Source organism: Pezoporus wallicus, unplaced genomic scaffold (assembly GCF_028554395.1).
Source record: "Pezoporus wallicus isolate ANWC-B61680 ecotype Strahan unplaced genomic scaffold, APGP_CSIRO_Pwel_v1 contig_360, whole genome shotgun sequence".
Taxonomy (NCBI): domain Eukaryota; kingdom Metazoa; phylum Chordata; class Aves; order Psittaciformes; family Psittacidae; genus Pezoporus; species Pezoporus wallicus.
This window is the reverse complement of record NW_026640059.1, coordinates 4079509-4097577: the sequence shown is the minus strand read 5'-3', so window position 1 is coordinate 4097577 and position 18069 is coordinate 4079509. Positions and strand designations below refer to the sequence as shown.

Sequence of the window (18069 nt, the reverse complement as noted above, 5' to 3'; positions counted from 1 at the left end):
AATACCTTTTCCAAGCTTAACTTCCCTGTTGCCATCCCTTGGAAGTATGAAAATATATTTATAACAGCAAAGTGTATTCACTGAATGCAACACAGTCACTTGGATACCTAAATATTCATGAAGTTAGAACATCAAAACATGAAAGGCAAGGACTTGCTGGATGGGTATAAGATACAGCCTACAAGATGCTGCCTCAGAGTTCAGCCTGCAAATCCTTGTTATACTGTGGTACAGCTCAAATAACAAATCAGTACATTTTCATTTTACATCATGGCCAAAATACAAACTTGCAGATCACTATTTTGGAAAAGGCAATAAAAATGGCATAAGATAAACTATGAAAGAAGAGAAAAAAATAGTGCATTACATTTAACAGGAAACATACAGCCCTGATGGTCATTAGAGAGGATGTCAGTGAGCTTAGTGATCAACTCAATTATTTGTGCAAAGAAATGTGCTAACTTCATTATTTTTAAGAGGAAATACAGCCATAAATCAAAGCCTCAGGACACTTCTCAATTCTGCAATTTGATGGGAGTAATTTGGAAATACTCTTGTAAAGGCAGAAGCAGGTTGTTAGGTGCTCAAAAACATAACCTGCAACAAGCACTTTGAATGGAGAGCTCTTGCTAAAAGATTCTGGGTTTGATGTCCCACTCACCAGGCATGCCACGTTGACCTTTTGGTCCTGGAGGTCCAGGGAGTCCTTCATCTCCTTTTTCACCAACCACACTATCATAATATTCAGTCTTAAGAGAAAAATGTTAAGAAAAGAAATAGTAAGAATGAAGAGAGAAGCACAGTACCTCATTGTGACCATTCCATCTAGTTAGAACAATGTTATGATCTCATCATTCAGGTGTTATGACACCACAAAACCTTCCTAATCGCATGTTAATTACAAGCAGCCAGAAATGAAATCATAATTGTTACACACAGATAAATGCCAAGAGACCTGTACAAATAGGGATTTCAGCTGAATTCCTCAACTCCCAAAGAACTGCTTATAAATGCAATTATACAGGCAAGGTTTAAGTTGGAAACTCAGTCATGAATATTACAGTAGCATGAAACAGAAAATACTCTTGAAGGAAACCTCTAAGAATCACTTAGTCTATTCCATTGGCTCAAAGCATCGTCAGTTATATCCATAACACCCTTTTAAATAATCATACATGAAAACTGATAAAAATCAGCTACTTAAATCACATGTGCATTAAACATTAATTCCTATAAAAAGTAACGCTTAGTTTATTGAAGTTTAATTTTACGATGTTTCAAAGTCTGTACAAATGACAGGCAAAATCTAAAAGCAATTGGCTGTAACTATTTTTCTTGTAACTACAAATTTTTGTTCTTTTCTAGATTATTTTGCATGGGCACCATTACTGGCAAATCAGCATTATAATAATTCTTGTGCCTTGATATGTAAACATCACACAGAAATTTAAAATGACTACTAATGCACAAATTTTAAAATTAATAAAAAACTACTTAAAAATAAAAATTTTTACTTTGTTCCTATAGAGTACTAAAAAATCATTGCTTTTCAAAAAATCAATACCACAAATGATACAGCTGTTTACTGTATCATTTACTTTGAGCAATTTGGGCAGAAGGTTTCCTTTTGGTGTGCCTGGGGCCTTTAAGAAAGCCACTAGTGAGATAGTATGACTGGACAGAGAAATTTTACTCATAGTATGTCTTGCTTTCTTTAAAAAGTCTCCTTAGGATTTTAAAATTAACACCTCCTATTTTGGAGCTGATCAGAGATTGGTTTAAAAATTAACTCCTGTGAATTTCTGCAAATGTTCTGTGACTGTTCAATCTCCTGGCAAAACTGCTGGAACTGACTGAGGTCTAAATGAGGCCCAGTCATACATCCAGCTCCACACGAAGGAAGATGCCATCTCTGTGAGACTCCTTGTGACATCAGTATTTTAAGAAAGCCATGGCTCAGTTGGAGCATCATGGAACATCTGTTATTGCCTCTTACAGTCAGTTTGGCTTATTCTTTTTCTAATAGTTTAGAAAAAGTATATTATTAAGATAATTTACACTTACTCGACCACAAGCTCCAGGTGGACCAGTGTTTCCTTTCCTCCCCTTCATGAGAGAACAGAGAGGGTTTTTTTTAATAAAAAAACAACACATGGCATTTGGTACCCACTGTTACTTCAGTACATTGCTCATAACATTAAAGAAGAACTGCTCCTGACAGTCCTTCACTACCCCCCGTCTGTTCCTTGCGCAACTATTCAGCCACATACACCAAAAACTCAGCAGGCATAGATGGACACTAGTTCAAACACATGATCTATTTCAGCTGATCTATACCCCATTCCATGAAAACATTACTTGTCATCTGTTAGGTAAAGAATAACATATTGTATACACAGTGATAAGAAAACCTGATATAATAATCTCAAAACACACGTTATTTTCATTCTCAAAAACAACAATAAAACCATTAGATGATACCTTAGCTCCTTGCCTGCCAGCCAGTCCTTGTTTGCCCTGTTCACCATTTTGTCCCTGCAGGTGACAGTACACAATTTCATGAGGATTACTCTTTTAGCACTGTCATCAGTAAGATATAAAATGGAAAGCTTTAATCTTTCATGGTGATAGCAAGGTGAATGTGGCTTGCTCAGGGAAAGAAATCTCAGGGGAAGACTCAGTTTGGGGTACAGTTCCATTGTCTGTAGGAAATACTGCAGGTCCCTTCTCTAAACCTGCCTTTGTAACAGCACACTCCACCAATCCCAGGGTAGAGCTGCTGCAGACAGCACATGTATAGGAGGCTTTGGTTTGTTCTCCTTCTGCAAACTATTTCTAAAAGGGGAGAAATGGAACACAATGAGAGACTTGCATTCAGCAACTCCCTCTCCCAGAACGTGGTCAGTCTGCATGATGGTGGTGATCTCAAGAGGTGTCAGCAAGACTAGGTGGGAAAATAGTGCACACTGCTGCTAAGGCTTTCTGTAAACATATACATGCAAGGTCTTATGCAGTTGAATGCACTAATAGTATAGTTGAAATAGGAACAGAGCATGACTTTTGTCATGTCTTTGTCATGACAGAAAGTTTTTTGTTAGCTGATGCAGTAGACCTTTGTGGTCTCTCATTCCACGTTCTTTTTCAGACTGGAATGTGTTTAGACTGCCTGTGAAGGTCATGAAGAAGATGATGCCTCAGTACGATATACGTAAAATGTGCTATTCTGATAATAAAAATTTTGATAACATATTTGTAAGGTCACTGTGACCCTAATGATGTTGTTAAAGTGGAAGTGAATATTAAAGACTGGACATTTAACCAATTGAATACAGTATTCCAAATACATTTGAACAACTTTTGCTTTTAAATTAGTACACAAATGAGATAATTTTGGTTATAAATTGCACATTTATGATGACAAGATGGTAGTTTTAATTTCTATCAGTCATCTAATTTCAGGCCAAGGCAGCTGTGACTCCGACAGAATATCTTTGTTTCTAGTGATTAAAAACTATTCATTTTGCTGCTGGATTTATGCTGAAGTGAAAGTATAAGCCTTTTGCAAAAATTTCAATTTGACTAAACAGAATGAAAGTCAGTAAAATTAATTTGTCATAACTTGGACTGTGTCTCATACTCATTAGGTAGCAGCAAGCAATAGGTCTTTTTATTTAACACAGAAGAGACACCTATGAACTGAGCCTCTCTCTCTTGCATACATCTCTGACAACATGGTATGTCCAAACACCAGCTGTGTAAAAGGAAATGTTTCACAGTGTATGCAAATCAACATTTTCAAACGGGAAAAAGCTATGACAGGAAGATATGACCATGATAAATAGATGACTATTAGAAAACTTTTAAAAGCTTTTCTTCTTTACCGGTAAGCCAGGTGGACCTGGAGCACCATCTTTTCCCGGTATACCCTACAACGGAAAAACATAACAAAAAGTAAAAATAAACTAAGAAGATCCTAAGAGGGGTTATTGTATTCAAAGAGTATAACAACTAAATGCTGTGCAGGTAGCTGTATTTTAGGTCTTTACAGATTTTGAAATGCTATTAAGATTATTCTAAAAATATTATTTCTAATCATAATTGATGCTCTTAAAACTCATATTATCATATAATATCCCCCTGGATATTTCTTTTCCTGTGGAGGGTTAGTTGAGGCAGACACTTCACTAGCACAAAGTGCCAGGCAAGTGCAGAAAGCTTGGTGCAAAATCAGGTCCTTGCAGAAGCAAGACAAATGATAATACAGGAGCTAGCAGCCCTTCTAATAGTAAGCAAAGAAAGACACTAAAAGGAAATTGTTCTCTTGCAGGAAATGGGTTTAAGAGGTGACTTGAAGAGAAATTATTTATTGAAAAAGAATAGGGAGCACACTTCAAAGGGATTGGAAGGAGGGCAGTAGATGGAAAAGTGAAAACAGGAGGCAGCATGCCAGAGGTAACTCCAGTTTCCTATGGCACTCAGCACATCAGACAGCCTTCCACTGAGGTCCTGGTATCTAGTGTGGCAACAATACATGTCAAGCAATACACAACAATAACAAAAAAAAAAGAAAAAAAAAAAAAAAGAAGACAAACGGAAGGGAGAGAAGGGGGAAAAATGGGGAGAGAAACAGAATGAAATGTAAACCTAATTATGAATATGGATACCCTGCTTGCCACCTTGAAGGCAGAAGTGAGGAAAAGCCGATCCATTAAAATCCACAGGAGGAAGGCAGTGATAACATAAAAGGGGGGTGGAAGATTACAATCTCAGAACAGCAGGGGAAAGTAAGCCTTTAGAAATTTTTTTTGCACAGAATAAATCAATGAAACTTTATTTTTGAAATAATGACCAGACCATGAATTATAATGTAAACCTCACGAAAAAACAGCAATACTCAAAAGATGGCAGACCTTATAAAACATGATACTCTTTTATAAGAGAAGAAGGGGAGCTGGAATGATGTGACCAGTTTCCAAACTTCCTTGCAAAAATAATGTTTTCTCCTAGAATATAAAATCTGCATCGTTTGATATATTGTTCTCACTGATGTAATTTCAATAGTAAAGGAAACATTTTGTTTTCATTTTAGAGTAACCAGTCAGTCAATATCTTAACACAATTTGTGTTTTCTTAGCATTCTTCAAGATCAGTAGGCAGAAGAGTGCTCTACTATTTCCTCCACAAAGGAGGAAGGGAGAGGTCAACTAAGAGTTCTAAAAAACACTGCATGACAGGACTGGGCTTATGCAAGAAGAAGACATAAGAAACACAGAAGATGGAGGAAGAATACCATACATTGGTTAGCAATAACTTTTATTACTGTACACCAGTAACTCAAATCAAAATTAAAATTTTCATAATGTATAGGAATAATAAAAATAACAATCAAGTTAGCATAATCATTGCTATAGTACCATGCAATTGAAAAAAGAGCAATCTAAAGGTAGTACTGGTCTGTCTTGCTACCTTTCCTTGCAAAATAAATTTATTGCAACCACAAGAAGTACGGGAAAAGTTTCAAAATATGCATGTTTGGACTGAATGAAATATTTCATTTGAAAATTAATTTTCTTACTATTGCTATCAAAATGCATCTGGTATTAAAGTGCTTTGTTCTGAAAATGTTACAAGAAAAATGTAATTTATTTGGGTATTTTAGGGTTCTTCCCTAATTAAATATTATTGAACTGTTATAAATTCATTTAATTTTAGTTACTAAGAACTTGCATCTTTCATTGGTTAGTCTTTATCTGAAACTTTGAAAGCCATTTGAATGTGAAATGGTAATTTTCTATTTAATTCCCTTCAAAATGTAGATATACTCCAATAAATTATCTCTTAATGTATATGCTTTTTAAAATAAACATATGATTTTTTTCTCATATTATACCCTTAAGAGAATAATTCCCTTATAACAACTTTCTTCACATCCCCACATACTTGCTGGTTGAGCATGCTAATTTAACTCTACTGCTTTAAGTAAACCCAGTGGTTTTAATTCTCTTCTATGAATACTCTGGCACTATAAAGCCAGTCCATGTTCAAAGACCACTTTTTTTTTTTTTTTTTTAAATTAAGTTTCAACAGTAGAAACTTTACAGCAAAACAAATAGAAGTGCATCCACCATCACCTGACCTTTACTTCATGTACTCATGGTATGTGAACCTGTAAGAAGAGTGATTTGACTTTCAGCTCTCTGGTCAGGTTTACTGGATGAAAGAGCTTTTGAGTGCAAAACTGCTCTTCAGAAAAGACTAACATATGTATTCAATTGTTTATACATACCTGTATTCCGGGTTCTCCTCGGTCACCCTTTTCACTTTGAGAGTCACCAACTGGCCCCTGTAATAAAACCATACTCAAGATACATACATATTGAGACTCACCTTTTCTAAATTAAATGTATCTTTTATAATTTTGTTATCTTTAAAAAATAGTCTAAAAATTAAGTACAGTTAGAATGTTATTAATTTATATTCTATTCTAGAATAGAACATCTGAACATCTGGATTTACTTCTGGTCACTTACTGTAAACCCCATTGGCCCTGGAAGTCCTCTTGATCCTTTATCTCCTTTCTCTCCTTTCAAGTCCTATTACACAGAAAGTAAAATTTTAATATGGTCTCTTGGATCTTTTAACACTCAAGTTTTAAAAATAGGAAATCCTTATGTTACCATCAAACTTCTTTAAGCAGAGATGGTTCTACTTAAATTACTAAGAAACAGAATCTTCATATCAGCACTTCTGCCGAAATCTACAATGCTTGAAAAAGAAACTGGCTCTACAGATATGTCTGAACATGGCAAGTTCAAAATAATCTACTTCTGGTTGCATGCAGAGGGACTGGAGTAAGTATTCCCACAGATGGAAACAAATTCCAAGTGAAAAATATACACCTCAGTTGCTTCACTGAAGCTAGTTACCTACAATATGTAAATGCAGTTGTTACCCACGCAATCCTTGCCACTGTGGGCTCAGGATTAAATTACCCTACTGTGTAGTACTATTATGTATTGGGCCACATCCTAAGGTCACTGTAAAGTCAAAGTTCATAGACTGCCTAGTTATTACCTGGTTAGACTCATGGCCCAAACTATATATGTAAGAGGTTTTTGAACCTTAACACTGAGTGACTCTGAAGAAACCACCATTCCCCCATGATAAACTTCTACAGCTGTGATGGGGAAGTACTCCAAGTGGTTTTGATTTTATTTAAACAGAGAACAGTTGCTCTGTCTAAAAGTTGAACCTTGCTTCTGCAATCATTCTCTGCCCTCCTCAATACAGTCTTGATGCAAAATTAACTTTTTATTTTAGCACATAATGGAGAGAGAATTTTGATAACTCCATGGATTAGATGCAAATTAAATAAGGAAAACAGTAAATAAGATGTTGTAGACTTGTTCTGTTAATATGTGAAGACTTAAAACTGTATGAACTACTGCTGTTTAAGTTCTATATAAGGACAAAATGCAAGAATTTTAATTCACAAAACAATAACTAAAATGCAAGCTTAATCAGAGTATTTCCTTTCTCCAGTTCTCACTGTTTTTCCAACTCTTTCCGTGATTATTCATGTTGCAGTAAAACCAATGAGAAAAACTATGAAATGTACATGAACTTACACGCTTTTGTGAAACTCTGGTAGCTCAATGTCCTGATATTTTCAGTGGCAAGGCCCAGAGGTCAAAGCATCTGTGGCTCTGATAGCCATTCCAAAAATGTGTGTTGATTTGGTAAGGCTGAGAGTGGTTTACCTTTTGTGTATCCAGAGATCCACAGCAAGTGTGTTACTAATAAGCTGAGTTGGCTGTACAGACATACTCTAATAAGAGCACGGTATCTAACTGAACAAGTCTGAGAAATGTCAGGATGGGTAAAAGAAAATGCTATTGGAACAATGAAGATGAAAAAGTGCTCTCAAAGTACAACCTAGTAAGATGGCTTATCTGAATGTAATGTTTAATAATTTTACTACCGTCATGTTGTCTGGTCCACTTAATGTCACAATAACAGTTCCTGGGGGTCCAGGGGGTCCAGTTAAACCAATGTCACCCTTGAAAGAAAAATAGAGCAATTAAAACAGTGGTTTTTTATTGTTTCAAATTACTATCACTATACTTTTGAATTTATGATAATTTTTCTGTCATTACACTTTGCTGTTAACACAGGTAACATTTCTATTTCCTTGCTATTTATCTTCCAATAAAAAAAGACATATGGGAGATTTAAGACTACTACAAAAACATTGTCCTAGCTGGGAAATATAAAAATGCATATGTTGATTTCTGTTAAAGTATCTAGAATTAGCTTGAATTTTTAATACTCTGTTTAAATGTCACACAATCATTTTAACTCTATATAAAATAAAATTATCTCCTTAATTAAAGCTTTTGTCTCAAACTGACTAAGTCAAACAATAAAATACGTTAACTGCCTTAGATGACATGCTCAAAACTAAAGTCTGTGAACTACAGGGAGATGACTAACAGTCCTGACTGATACAATTACATTCCATATGTGCTTAACTGAAAACATTAATATTGAAGTACACTTTTTCATTAAGGATCTTTTAGAACAGGGAAAGTCCTAAATGTGGTCTTTCCTGTGGAGCTCAACAAAACCACATCTATAATTCCCAGTGATTTTAAGCCAGTTGCATGTCTTTGCATGCAACTGCAGAGTAACACTAAAGAATGCATCACTCTTTCATAAGAAAGCCACATGCTCCATGTTCACCTGAGCTAATCCTGATGAATAATCAATTCTATTTACAGAAATTTTCCCAGGAAACTTCTAGCACATGCCCAGTAGTAATTACAAAGTTATAAACAATCCCACTGTCAGATAGTGTTGTTTCTGTTCACAGCTGAATCTGTGCAGACCAGCTAGCGTGCGAGATGCATCAAGGTCTTGAAAGGACCTTTAGACAGATTACACTGGTTCTCCAGCTGCAGCCGAAGTCCAGAGAGTCAATATATGTATTCGCAGTCATTTCTAGCTTAACATCAATTATATGGGATACAAGTAAGAATATGGATGACAAGTCATCCAATTTCTATTCAGAATGTGGGTTTTCTAGCAGCATAAATGGTGGCATCAAAAAGATGTTGGACATAAGAAGCTGTGAGTCTAAGATGCTATGTATTTACCAATGTTTACATGCTTAGATAAGCATTTAGGAACACTGTGCAAATAATATCTAAATGGATTTAATGCTATTTGTTAGTAAATATTAACTACTGGCTCCTCTTGGGTTTCTACTGTTCTATCAGGAAGTTTATATCATTGGCTCTTGCATGAAAACAGTTTGTCCTTAGGTATGAATGGCCACGTTTCCATGTTCCAATAAAAGACTTCACATATACACTGAAAATTTTTATCTCACAGTACTTACTCTCCCCAAACACTTCACCATAGTATATCAGAAAAAGCAGAAAACAGAAACAAAACTTAAAAAAGATGTAGGCATTTTATACAATTACCTTTCTTCCTTTGGCTCCTATTACTTTCAGTCCCATAAGACCCTGTAAAAAAAAAAAAACAAATGTTATGATTTTTTTAGATTTTAAAAACACCTATAAAATGAGTTAATTGGTGTTACACATAATAGAAAGTTTTCATTTTTATTACCAATCTCAGACTACCTTAGGTCCAGGAGGTCCTGCTTTCCCTGGCATACCCTATAAAAAAGGAAAAAAAGAATTACAATCTTCAGCACCAATGTAGGTGGTTTTTAAGTATCCAATTTTTGTGTGAGTTACATCACTAGTTTTATTTTTTGATCTTTATAGCCACAATTTGTTGTGACAGAATGTCTGGACAGCCTATTTGCAAATATATACATCTCTCTCACAGTTACACACATTAGTACTTAAACTGACCTTATGGGTAATTTTTTATAAATTAAAATTTATGTCTACATGGACATGGATTCTTCTGAAAATGCAGAAATTATCATGGATAAAATGAATCAAAAGAAACTGGGGAAAAAAGAACCGTAACAAACCCCGGATATGTTCAGAGGGATATGGATTTTGCATGCATGTCTCTAGATCTCAAACATGTCTGTGAGAGTCCAGTACTTTTATCTGTGTAATTCCACAGATTCCTGGGAAGATCAAAGGTTAAAGTAACAGGTAAGACAAATTCATACTCACTGGAGCTCCTGGAGGGCCCTGTGGTCCGATTTCTCCAGGATATCCTTGAGCACCCTGGGCACCCTGCATGTTAAAAGAAGAGACTAAATCTCCTGGCAAGATGATGAGCAAAACACAGTGATAAATTCAATGAACTGAGTAACAAACAGAGGAACAGCACTCTCTCTGGATTTCCTTTCCATGTCTCAGGATAACACAGAAATATAATTTCTTTTCACTGCTTCATTGGTTTGCATATGTTTTGAAACATGAGAAAACTGCTCTAAAAACTACTCAAGTGAGCACATACGTCCTATTTAATTGTGGATATTCTCATGGTCCATGTAGTCCTATTGCTAGCTCTAACAAGCTTTTAATTTTTCAAATATTCTATGCAATAAGATCTATACCTCAAAGCTTCATTTTCAAAGAAATTGTTAATTTTTTATTTTCCTTCATTTTTCTATATTTTCCTTTATTTTTCTACTGTCCTCTAATTATTTTACAACAGTCAAGAGAAATGTCTGCTCTTCCTTCTCCCATTGATCTCAGTTTTTTAATATGGATCATACAGTCCTTTCTAGTACTCTGTAAGCTGAGCTGCTCTAAATCTTACTTCATGGGGAATTTTACAGTTGAACTAGATGGTTGTTGTAGATCCCTTTCAACTGACCTATTCTATATGTAGGAGTAAACCCCTAAATTTATGACCATTTTGTCTTCATTTCTGAAGTATGGTTGTTTGTTTGAAACCTGACTTTCCCATCTTGCTTCACTGACACATAATGGACACTATTGCTTCTGATGGCAAAATTGAGTACTATTGTCTTGGTGTACCCTGGTTTGTAAAGTCAGCAGGAAGAATTTGAATACATAGTATTAATTGGATTATATAAAGTTAAAATTTATCTTTAAGACACAGAATTATTTTCTGGTTTATAAATTAGTGAAATAATTGTAAAAAAAAATACTGTATCTGTATAAAATACGCAATACATTTAAATTACATGTAATATCCAAAACCTAACATACACACATTATGTATAATGTGTTTTAAATATTTATATATATACATGCATACATATATTTTCACATGCAGATATATATCTCTCACAGTCTGAATTAAACCTGAATTACCTGAAGTCCAGGCATTCCTGGCAATCCAGGATCACCTTTTGCATCATACACTTGGTTATATCCATCTGCAGGGCATCCCTGGACAATTAGATAATAAGGAAGATTCAAAGTTATGCGGTAGAACTTTGTAATGGAATAGATCTTCTAATGCAACTAGTATGGATAAAGCACCCAAACTTTTTGCTTGTTTATTCTTGATGGTAAACCTTCTGTTTCCCATGAATGGAGATATTAAGAACTCTTCCATCAGTGAACATAGACACAAATTGTTAATCACCAATAAATATTTCACATTATATGGTGTAAATAACTGACCTTCTCTCCTTTGATGCCAGCAACACCCTAGAGAGAAGAACAATTATATTAGTAAAACAGAGAAGTAAAAGAGACAGTGGTGAAAAGACACATGAATATTCTCTAAGCTCACTGATCCTAAACTGATTTATTTTCATGGATGTTGTATACAGCCAGATACATGTTTAATGTACCAGACTTCAATTTAAGAAGAAAGGGCATATTGTTGAAAAATAGTCTTGTCTCACAGTAACAACTCTACAAGTGAAGGCGGAGCAGTTTTGAAGCCTGACCTTAATAAAAAAATAAATAAAAATCAGGAGAGCTGGTAAAGATAACGTTTAGAAGTCATTAGATTTGAAGTCTCTGGAACTTGAGAGACAGCATTCCTTTTCTATTTGTTTAGAAGCTTTAAAAACTTCTTTTAAAGACACATTTCTACAGAGAAAAACCAAATCTAGCGTTAAAGCGAAGTACCCAGAAAGAGAGGTTCTGCGTTTAATTCCTGGTTCTTAATTGACTGAATTGGGCCATATCCTCAGATATTTAGGCATGAACTGAAACTGCAATCTATTAAATGCATATTGGACAGCCTTAGAGATCTGAGTAATCCGGTAAATTTTCATGAGCGTCCCTTGAGACACTAAAGAGCGAATCTGCATGCACTTATTAACTAAGAAGTTGAGGCCCAACATGCAGTCAATAAAACATTACTTTTAACTTCAGCTTCTTTACCACAGTTTTCATATCAGTAGAATGGGGATACCTATACATTTCAACTGTTGTGAATACCAGCTAATGTGAGGCTTTACACTCCCTCAGTGAATATCTTTATGTGGTGAAAATGTACACAAACAATTTCACAAACACCTACTGGAACACCTGGAGCACCTCTTCTACCTGGAAGACCTGGAAAACCTTGATCGCCCTGAAAGTAGTAACAGTGACTGTTAATGCATATTAGTGTTTATTATGTGGTCTGGTTTTAGCAAATGTGATTACAAAAGAAGTTTCTTATGTTACCATACTAAAATTGTGAGTTGCATTACCACCATATTTGCTAGAATTGGCACAGCTTCACTGTATGGGTCCTGATACCTATCCTAGACAGTAGGATTTATTACCTAGGTCAGATCAGTTTACTGTTTCACTAGAAAGGTATGATTTTCTGTTGTAGGCATTCTTCTGACTCCCTCTTTCAGAATGCTGGAAGCATTTGTCATAGAGCAAAGAAAAACCAGTAAATCTGTAACTTAACATTAAGCCTTTTCTTTTAATTGCTTTCAGGATTTATAAATTATCAACTGCAAGCTAGATACTGATGAAATAAAATTAATGAACGATTTATCTCTTCTCTAACACATTTCAACAGAAGGACAGGTGGGACAAAGCTGATTAGGTCTTCTGGATTTAATGAAAAAGCTTTTATCTGTCAAAATATCAAACATTATTCTTAACTTTTAGAAAAAAACATTAACATGCATTATTTAATTTAATATAATTTGTCTTACACAAAAAGGCTACATTTTTCTTCCTTTGGCCTCGTGAGTCAAATTTTTCCCAGCGATAAAGTCACAAACCATAACAAATCAAACCTTTTGTATATCAGGGTTAAAAATCAGAATGCTTTTCGGCTGTTCCCAAGCATAGTCAAACACAATCTCCATGACATTTAGCTTGGTTTGTACCTTTGTGCCATTGCATCCTGGAACACCTGAATGCCCAGGAGGTCCAACACTACCCGGTTTACCCTAAAAAGAAGTGCAAAATTGATACAAGTTCTGGTTTTGTACATCCACATTACCTTACAACAACACTGAAGGAGTTTATTGCGGAGCAGTGTTTCACAAAACCTGAGAGACTACAATGTGTTCTTAAATTATTACAAGGAGTAAGAATTAATGATGCTAAGATTTTTATCTCTAGGCTAATTGACAGAGAAAATGCTGATGTTAAGACTAGAGTGAGCATGCTGGGCTTAGGAAAACTGTACTAAAGACTGTAATAAGAGAGAAATAGTTAAATCAGTTTAATTTTTACTTACTGGAAGGCCTGGGGGACCTGAAAATCCAGGTATTCCTGGGACTCCCTAATGACATAAAAACAGAATAATAATATTACAAATATTAAGCAAAAGCTCATGATGCAATTTTTCTTTTGATTGCATTCATAAGAACAATGAATGCAAGTATGATTCTATCAAAAGATCATTATTTCCTTACCCCTCTGATGGTGACCCAAGTAGAATGGTAGCTTATGCACTGTTAACATAGATTGGTTTTGCCGACAGCAAAAAAAAAACCAAAACAAATCTTCAGGGAATTCTGGTCTGTCTTTTTCATAACACACCCCACTACTAAATACATACAATTTGAACCTTGTCCATAAGATGCAGCAAAAAAAAGCAAAAGTTCTAAAAAATAGATAATGCATGTGCATACTGTATGTCGTAAATGTTAAAAATACTTTAAAATTATATGTAATGTTTTGGTTTTATTTTTTGCAAATTATTGAACCAAGATGGCATTTAGCATGATGTTTAATACAAACTAGTTTGTTTAAAATATACTTACTCGTATACCTTTGGGTCCAACTAAGCCTGTGAGCCCTGGAGAACCCTAGATCACAAATGGAAAACAATGTGTTTTAATACAATTGAGAAAAAAGCACGTACATGTCAACTGGTCGTGTGACATTTTTAATACCAACACATGCACGCAAAACTATATAAATAAGTGATTTGCCTATTACAGACAAGCATTTAATACAACTTGCATAAATCATGGCATCTTGCCCTCCCATTCAGTGTGTACAGGGGATATATCATAGAATCATAGAATGGTTTGAGTTGGAAGGGACCTTAAAGATTATACAGTTCCAACCCTCCTGCCGTGCACCTGGACACCTTCCACTCAGTCACGCTGCTCAAAGCCTCATCCAACCTGGCCTTGAACACTGCCAGGGATGGGCAACCTGTTCCAGTGCCTCACCACCCTCGTAATAAAAAAAAGATATATGATATGTCTCACCATAGGAAAAAAAAACCAACAGGGTATGTTGAGAAAGCATATACGTATGTTATGTATCTATCCAAACTGTGAGACCTGGAAGTGCTCCCCTGTGAGGAAATAGATGGAAGGCTCCCACATATGAGTGATATCCATGTAATGATCAGGTATATGCATGTAACAGCCACTCTCACCAGTACTGTTTTGGATGGAAAGAAAAGCCAAGAGCAGGCTGAAAAGGGGCTAAGCAGGATGAGAGAGCAAGGCTGAAAGAAGGCATCAAGCATGACACAGCACAGTCTAGACAGAATCTGCTAGAATTGTTTCAAGCTTTACTGATAATGAGAATTTTTTCTCAGAATGAAAATGGGGAATGTACAGAACTGCATGGACTCTGAAAGAGGTTTTGGTTTAGTTTTGTTTCTTAAAACAGAATTCTCTAGCCAGTCATAGCTCACTATGCAGCACAGTAGTTTATCTGTCTCTCTCTCATACACTTACCTTTGGTCCCTGTGGCCCTGGAGGCCCTTCTGGACCAGGAAAGCCTCTATGACCAGGTGGACCTGGAATACCAGGATAGCCTTTCTCACCCTGTAAATATTAAGAGAATGAAATTCTTAAAATATCAATGAATTCTCCTTTTGATACCTTATTTCTAAGGCATTCATTACTTTCAGTAACTCTTAACTTTGACATACCTGTCTGCTACTGTGGCAGATACATTAGCCTTGCCCATACTGACCTGTTTTTGTGGCCCTGCCTCTGTGGTATAAGTATGGTTGAAGATATCAGAACACAACTGTACTCAAGATTTTGCAGAGTACAGAAGTTAATTGCCAACATGAAAAGTTTAAGAAAGCATCTGATACATACTCCTTGTTAGTATTTTGTGTTTAGTCACTACAAGCAACACAAATCCAAATCCACCACAGCAGCCTAATTTGTAGCTGGCAAACTTAACGTCCGCTTCTGTACAGGAAGGTCAGTTCCAAATCATCGTGTAAAGAAAACACAGAAGATTAAAGCTACGCAATATAATACAGCAGGCTAAGTTACAGTGGAAAGGGTGTTTCAAGTTTTTTGGTTAAATATAACAAAAATGCAAGTCATATTTTGGTTAAAATAAAGTGCTTCAAGCCTGGAAACTCACAGAAAAGGTGTTTCAGCCCTTTAGATAGCAGCAATTTAGTATGCTCAATTTTACACCAGTGAAAAGCGGCCTATCCATAACCTTTTACATCACAACATGACAAGGAAGAGAGAGCATGGGGTTATCAATTCTCAGAGTCAATTTTCTTATTGCTTTATCAGAGGAGAGTTATACAAAAAAAAATTTGCTGTGCAGAAGTTCTGGTATCTTATTATTCAATGTACAAGGTAGGATCCTAAAGAAGTCCCAGGAAGCCAAATACCTCAGCTTGTCCTATCACCAATTCTTGCCCTTCAAAATCCCACAAACTGACCAGACCTTATATAGCTTCCGAATTATTGAAAAAAAAAAAATTATAATAACAGACTATTTTAACAGAAATCAAAATAAGAATTGCATCGTAAAGTGTCTGTGAGATCTGTATCCTAAACCGGCATAGGTTTTTTTTGTAACAAATCGTTTATTTCGTTCACCAGCATCCCGGGAAAGGCAAATAAGGATGATGTTATACCAAGACGTGCCACTGGAGGGGGTGTGGTACTAACTCACAGAAAAAAGAAAGTCCATGATGCTCCTCCACTGAACTTGCTACCCCCTCACTGACCAAGCCATGGGCTGCTCTCAAGATACAGAGCAGCACTGCGCTCTCCTGACAGTTTCATTCCCCTTCATACAGTACAGGCAATTTTATCCACAGATTCTTCTTGAGAGATCAACAAGATCAGAGGATTCTTGGGTTGGAAAGTTTCTTAACATCAAACAGTTATCAAAGCACACTGATTAATGAAGTTGTCCTGACTTTCCAATGCTGCCTGAAAAACATCAGTGTAAACAATGATTAACTCTTACCGACTAATTTCTCAGTTGCTTTAACATGGAACTGATTAAGCTGGCAAGCTGTTCTATCCGATGCCTGCACATGTAACTTTCCTTCAGGAGCTGGAAAAGGGTGTGCAGGGGGTGGGGAGAGATGGACAAGGCCCAAAGATGGAAAGAGGGAAGCACTGAACATGACACTCTTGATGGTATTATAAAGTTTCTAACAGCAGAGCTGCTGCCAGGGTAATGGTATCTGTGGGCATTTGTTAGGAGCTTGTGAAAGGGACCTAGTGCTTCAGGCAGCTGTTCTTGTATTGGTGTTCAAATGTCATGCAATGCTGTAAACAGAGTAATGCATTTAAAAAAAATAATCTAAAAGTCTTCTTAGATAAACAGAAAATAATAATCTAAAAAAATTAAAAAAAATAATCTAAAAAAAATAATCTAAAAGTCTTCTTAGATAAACAGTGTCCACAGAGTTATTTTAACAGAATTTTGTGAGGTAGTGTATTCCTTTTACGATTTTCTCTATACTCTCAACAGAGTATCATCACACATTATCTTACTATGTCAAAACAACTATGTGTTAGCAATTCCCAGAATTAAGCTAATGTTAAAAGAGGAAAAATGTTTTTGTTCTTACCTTATTACCTTTCATGCTATCACAAAAGCAGGGACTTTTACCTTTGCATACACAGCTCTGAAAAACAAAAAAGGCAAGCTTTATAATAAAATTGGTTTTCTCATTGTATTGTTTGGTGTGGGGCAACTGAGATCTCAGTGGCTTTAGTAAGGTAATTATTTCACAGATAATAAAACTTGAGACAAAAATGTTCTCAACAGTGGAAAAGAGCTCATTATTCCTCTGTGCTATCTTTTGAGACAGGTAAGAGCACTAATTTAATTTTGTAGTTGGGGTGAAGGCCAAGAAGCCATGCTTAACACCACCAAGGTTATAGTATCAGTATGAAGTGAAGAATTCAAGAGTTTCGGCTCACAGCACTAAAAGCTGGTGATTCTTAAAAAAAAATAGTAACAAACAAATATACTGATATTGGTTTCTATTACAATTATATTCTTTATATTTTAATCTATTAACCAATAATTTTCTGACTTTTTGCAGCCATGTTCACTTCCTGACCCTGGCTCATGATACCTAATACTATTACAAAGGACCCTCAATATTGTTGGTTCTTAATTCTGGAGGTTTCCTGAGCCAAGCTGTGTGACAGTTGGTGCCCTCATACACGATGTCTCCATTTGGGCAGCAAGTCCTGGGATGTAACTGCTACCAGCATGTCTGTGTCTTCAGGTGAGGCTGGAGTTCAAAGCCTTCCTTGGAGGGCTGAGTGTTGAACTGTAGCATTCAAACCTCTCTGAGCCTCTACTGATGGAATATGGCATGGCTATCTAGGAGCAACTACAATTTTGAAAATTCAAAAATTAATCAAGTATGAAGAGATTCAGTTTTTTATTGTTCACACCTAAGTGAAAAAAACAAACTAACCACCCAGACAAG

General features: G+C 35.8%; 1 protein-coding gene across 1 annotated transcript in view; it reads right to left on the bottom strand.

The window, feature by feature from the left end:
- COL4A3 (collagen type IV alpha 3 chain) overlaps positions 1-18069 on the bottom strand; it is a 64445-nt gene that overhangs the window by 33194 nt on the left and 13182 nt on the right. The window contains exons 2-19 of the mRNA XM_057417176.1: positions 17194-17250; positions 15083-15172; positions 14147-14191; positions 13618-13662; positions 13262-13324; positions 12448-12501; positions 11595-11621; positions 11280-11357; positions 10164-10226; positions 9651-9686; positions 9489-9530; positions 7982-8059; positions 6531-6593; positions 6287-6343; positions 3882-3926; positions 2482-2535; positions 2065-2106; positions 662-749 (exon numbers count right to left, since the gene is read on the bottom strand). Of these exons, the coding sequence (XP_057273159.1) occupies positions 662-749; positions 2065-2106; positions 2482-2535; positions 3882-3926; positions 6287-6343; positions 6531-6593; positions 7982-8059; positions 9489-9530; positions 9651-9686; positions 10164-10226; positions 11280-11357; positions 11595-11621; positions 12448-12501; positions 13262-13324; positions 13618-13662; positions 14147-14191; positions 15083-15172; positions 17194-17250 (1027 nt within the window). The remainder of the gene's footprint in view (positions 1-661; positions 750-2064; positions 2107-2481; positions 2536-3881; positions 3927-6286; positions 6344-6530; positions 6594-7981; positions 8060-9488; positions 9531-9650; positions 9687-10163; positions 10227-11279; positions 11358-11594; positions 11622-12447; positions 12502-13261; positions 13325-13617; positions 13663-14146; positions 14192-15082; positions 15173-17193; positions 17251-18069) is intronic.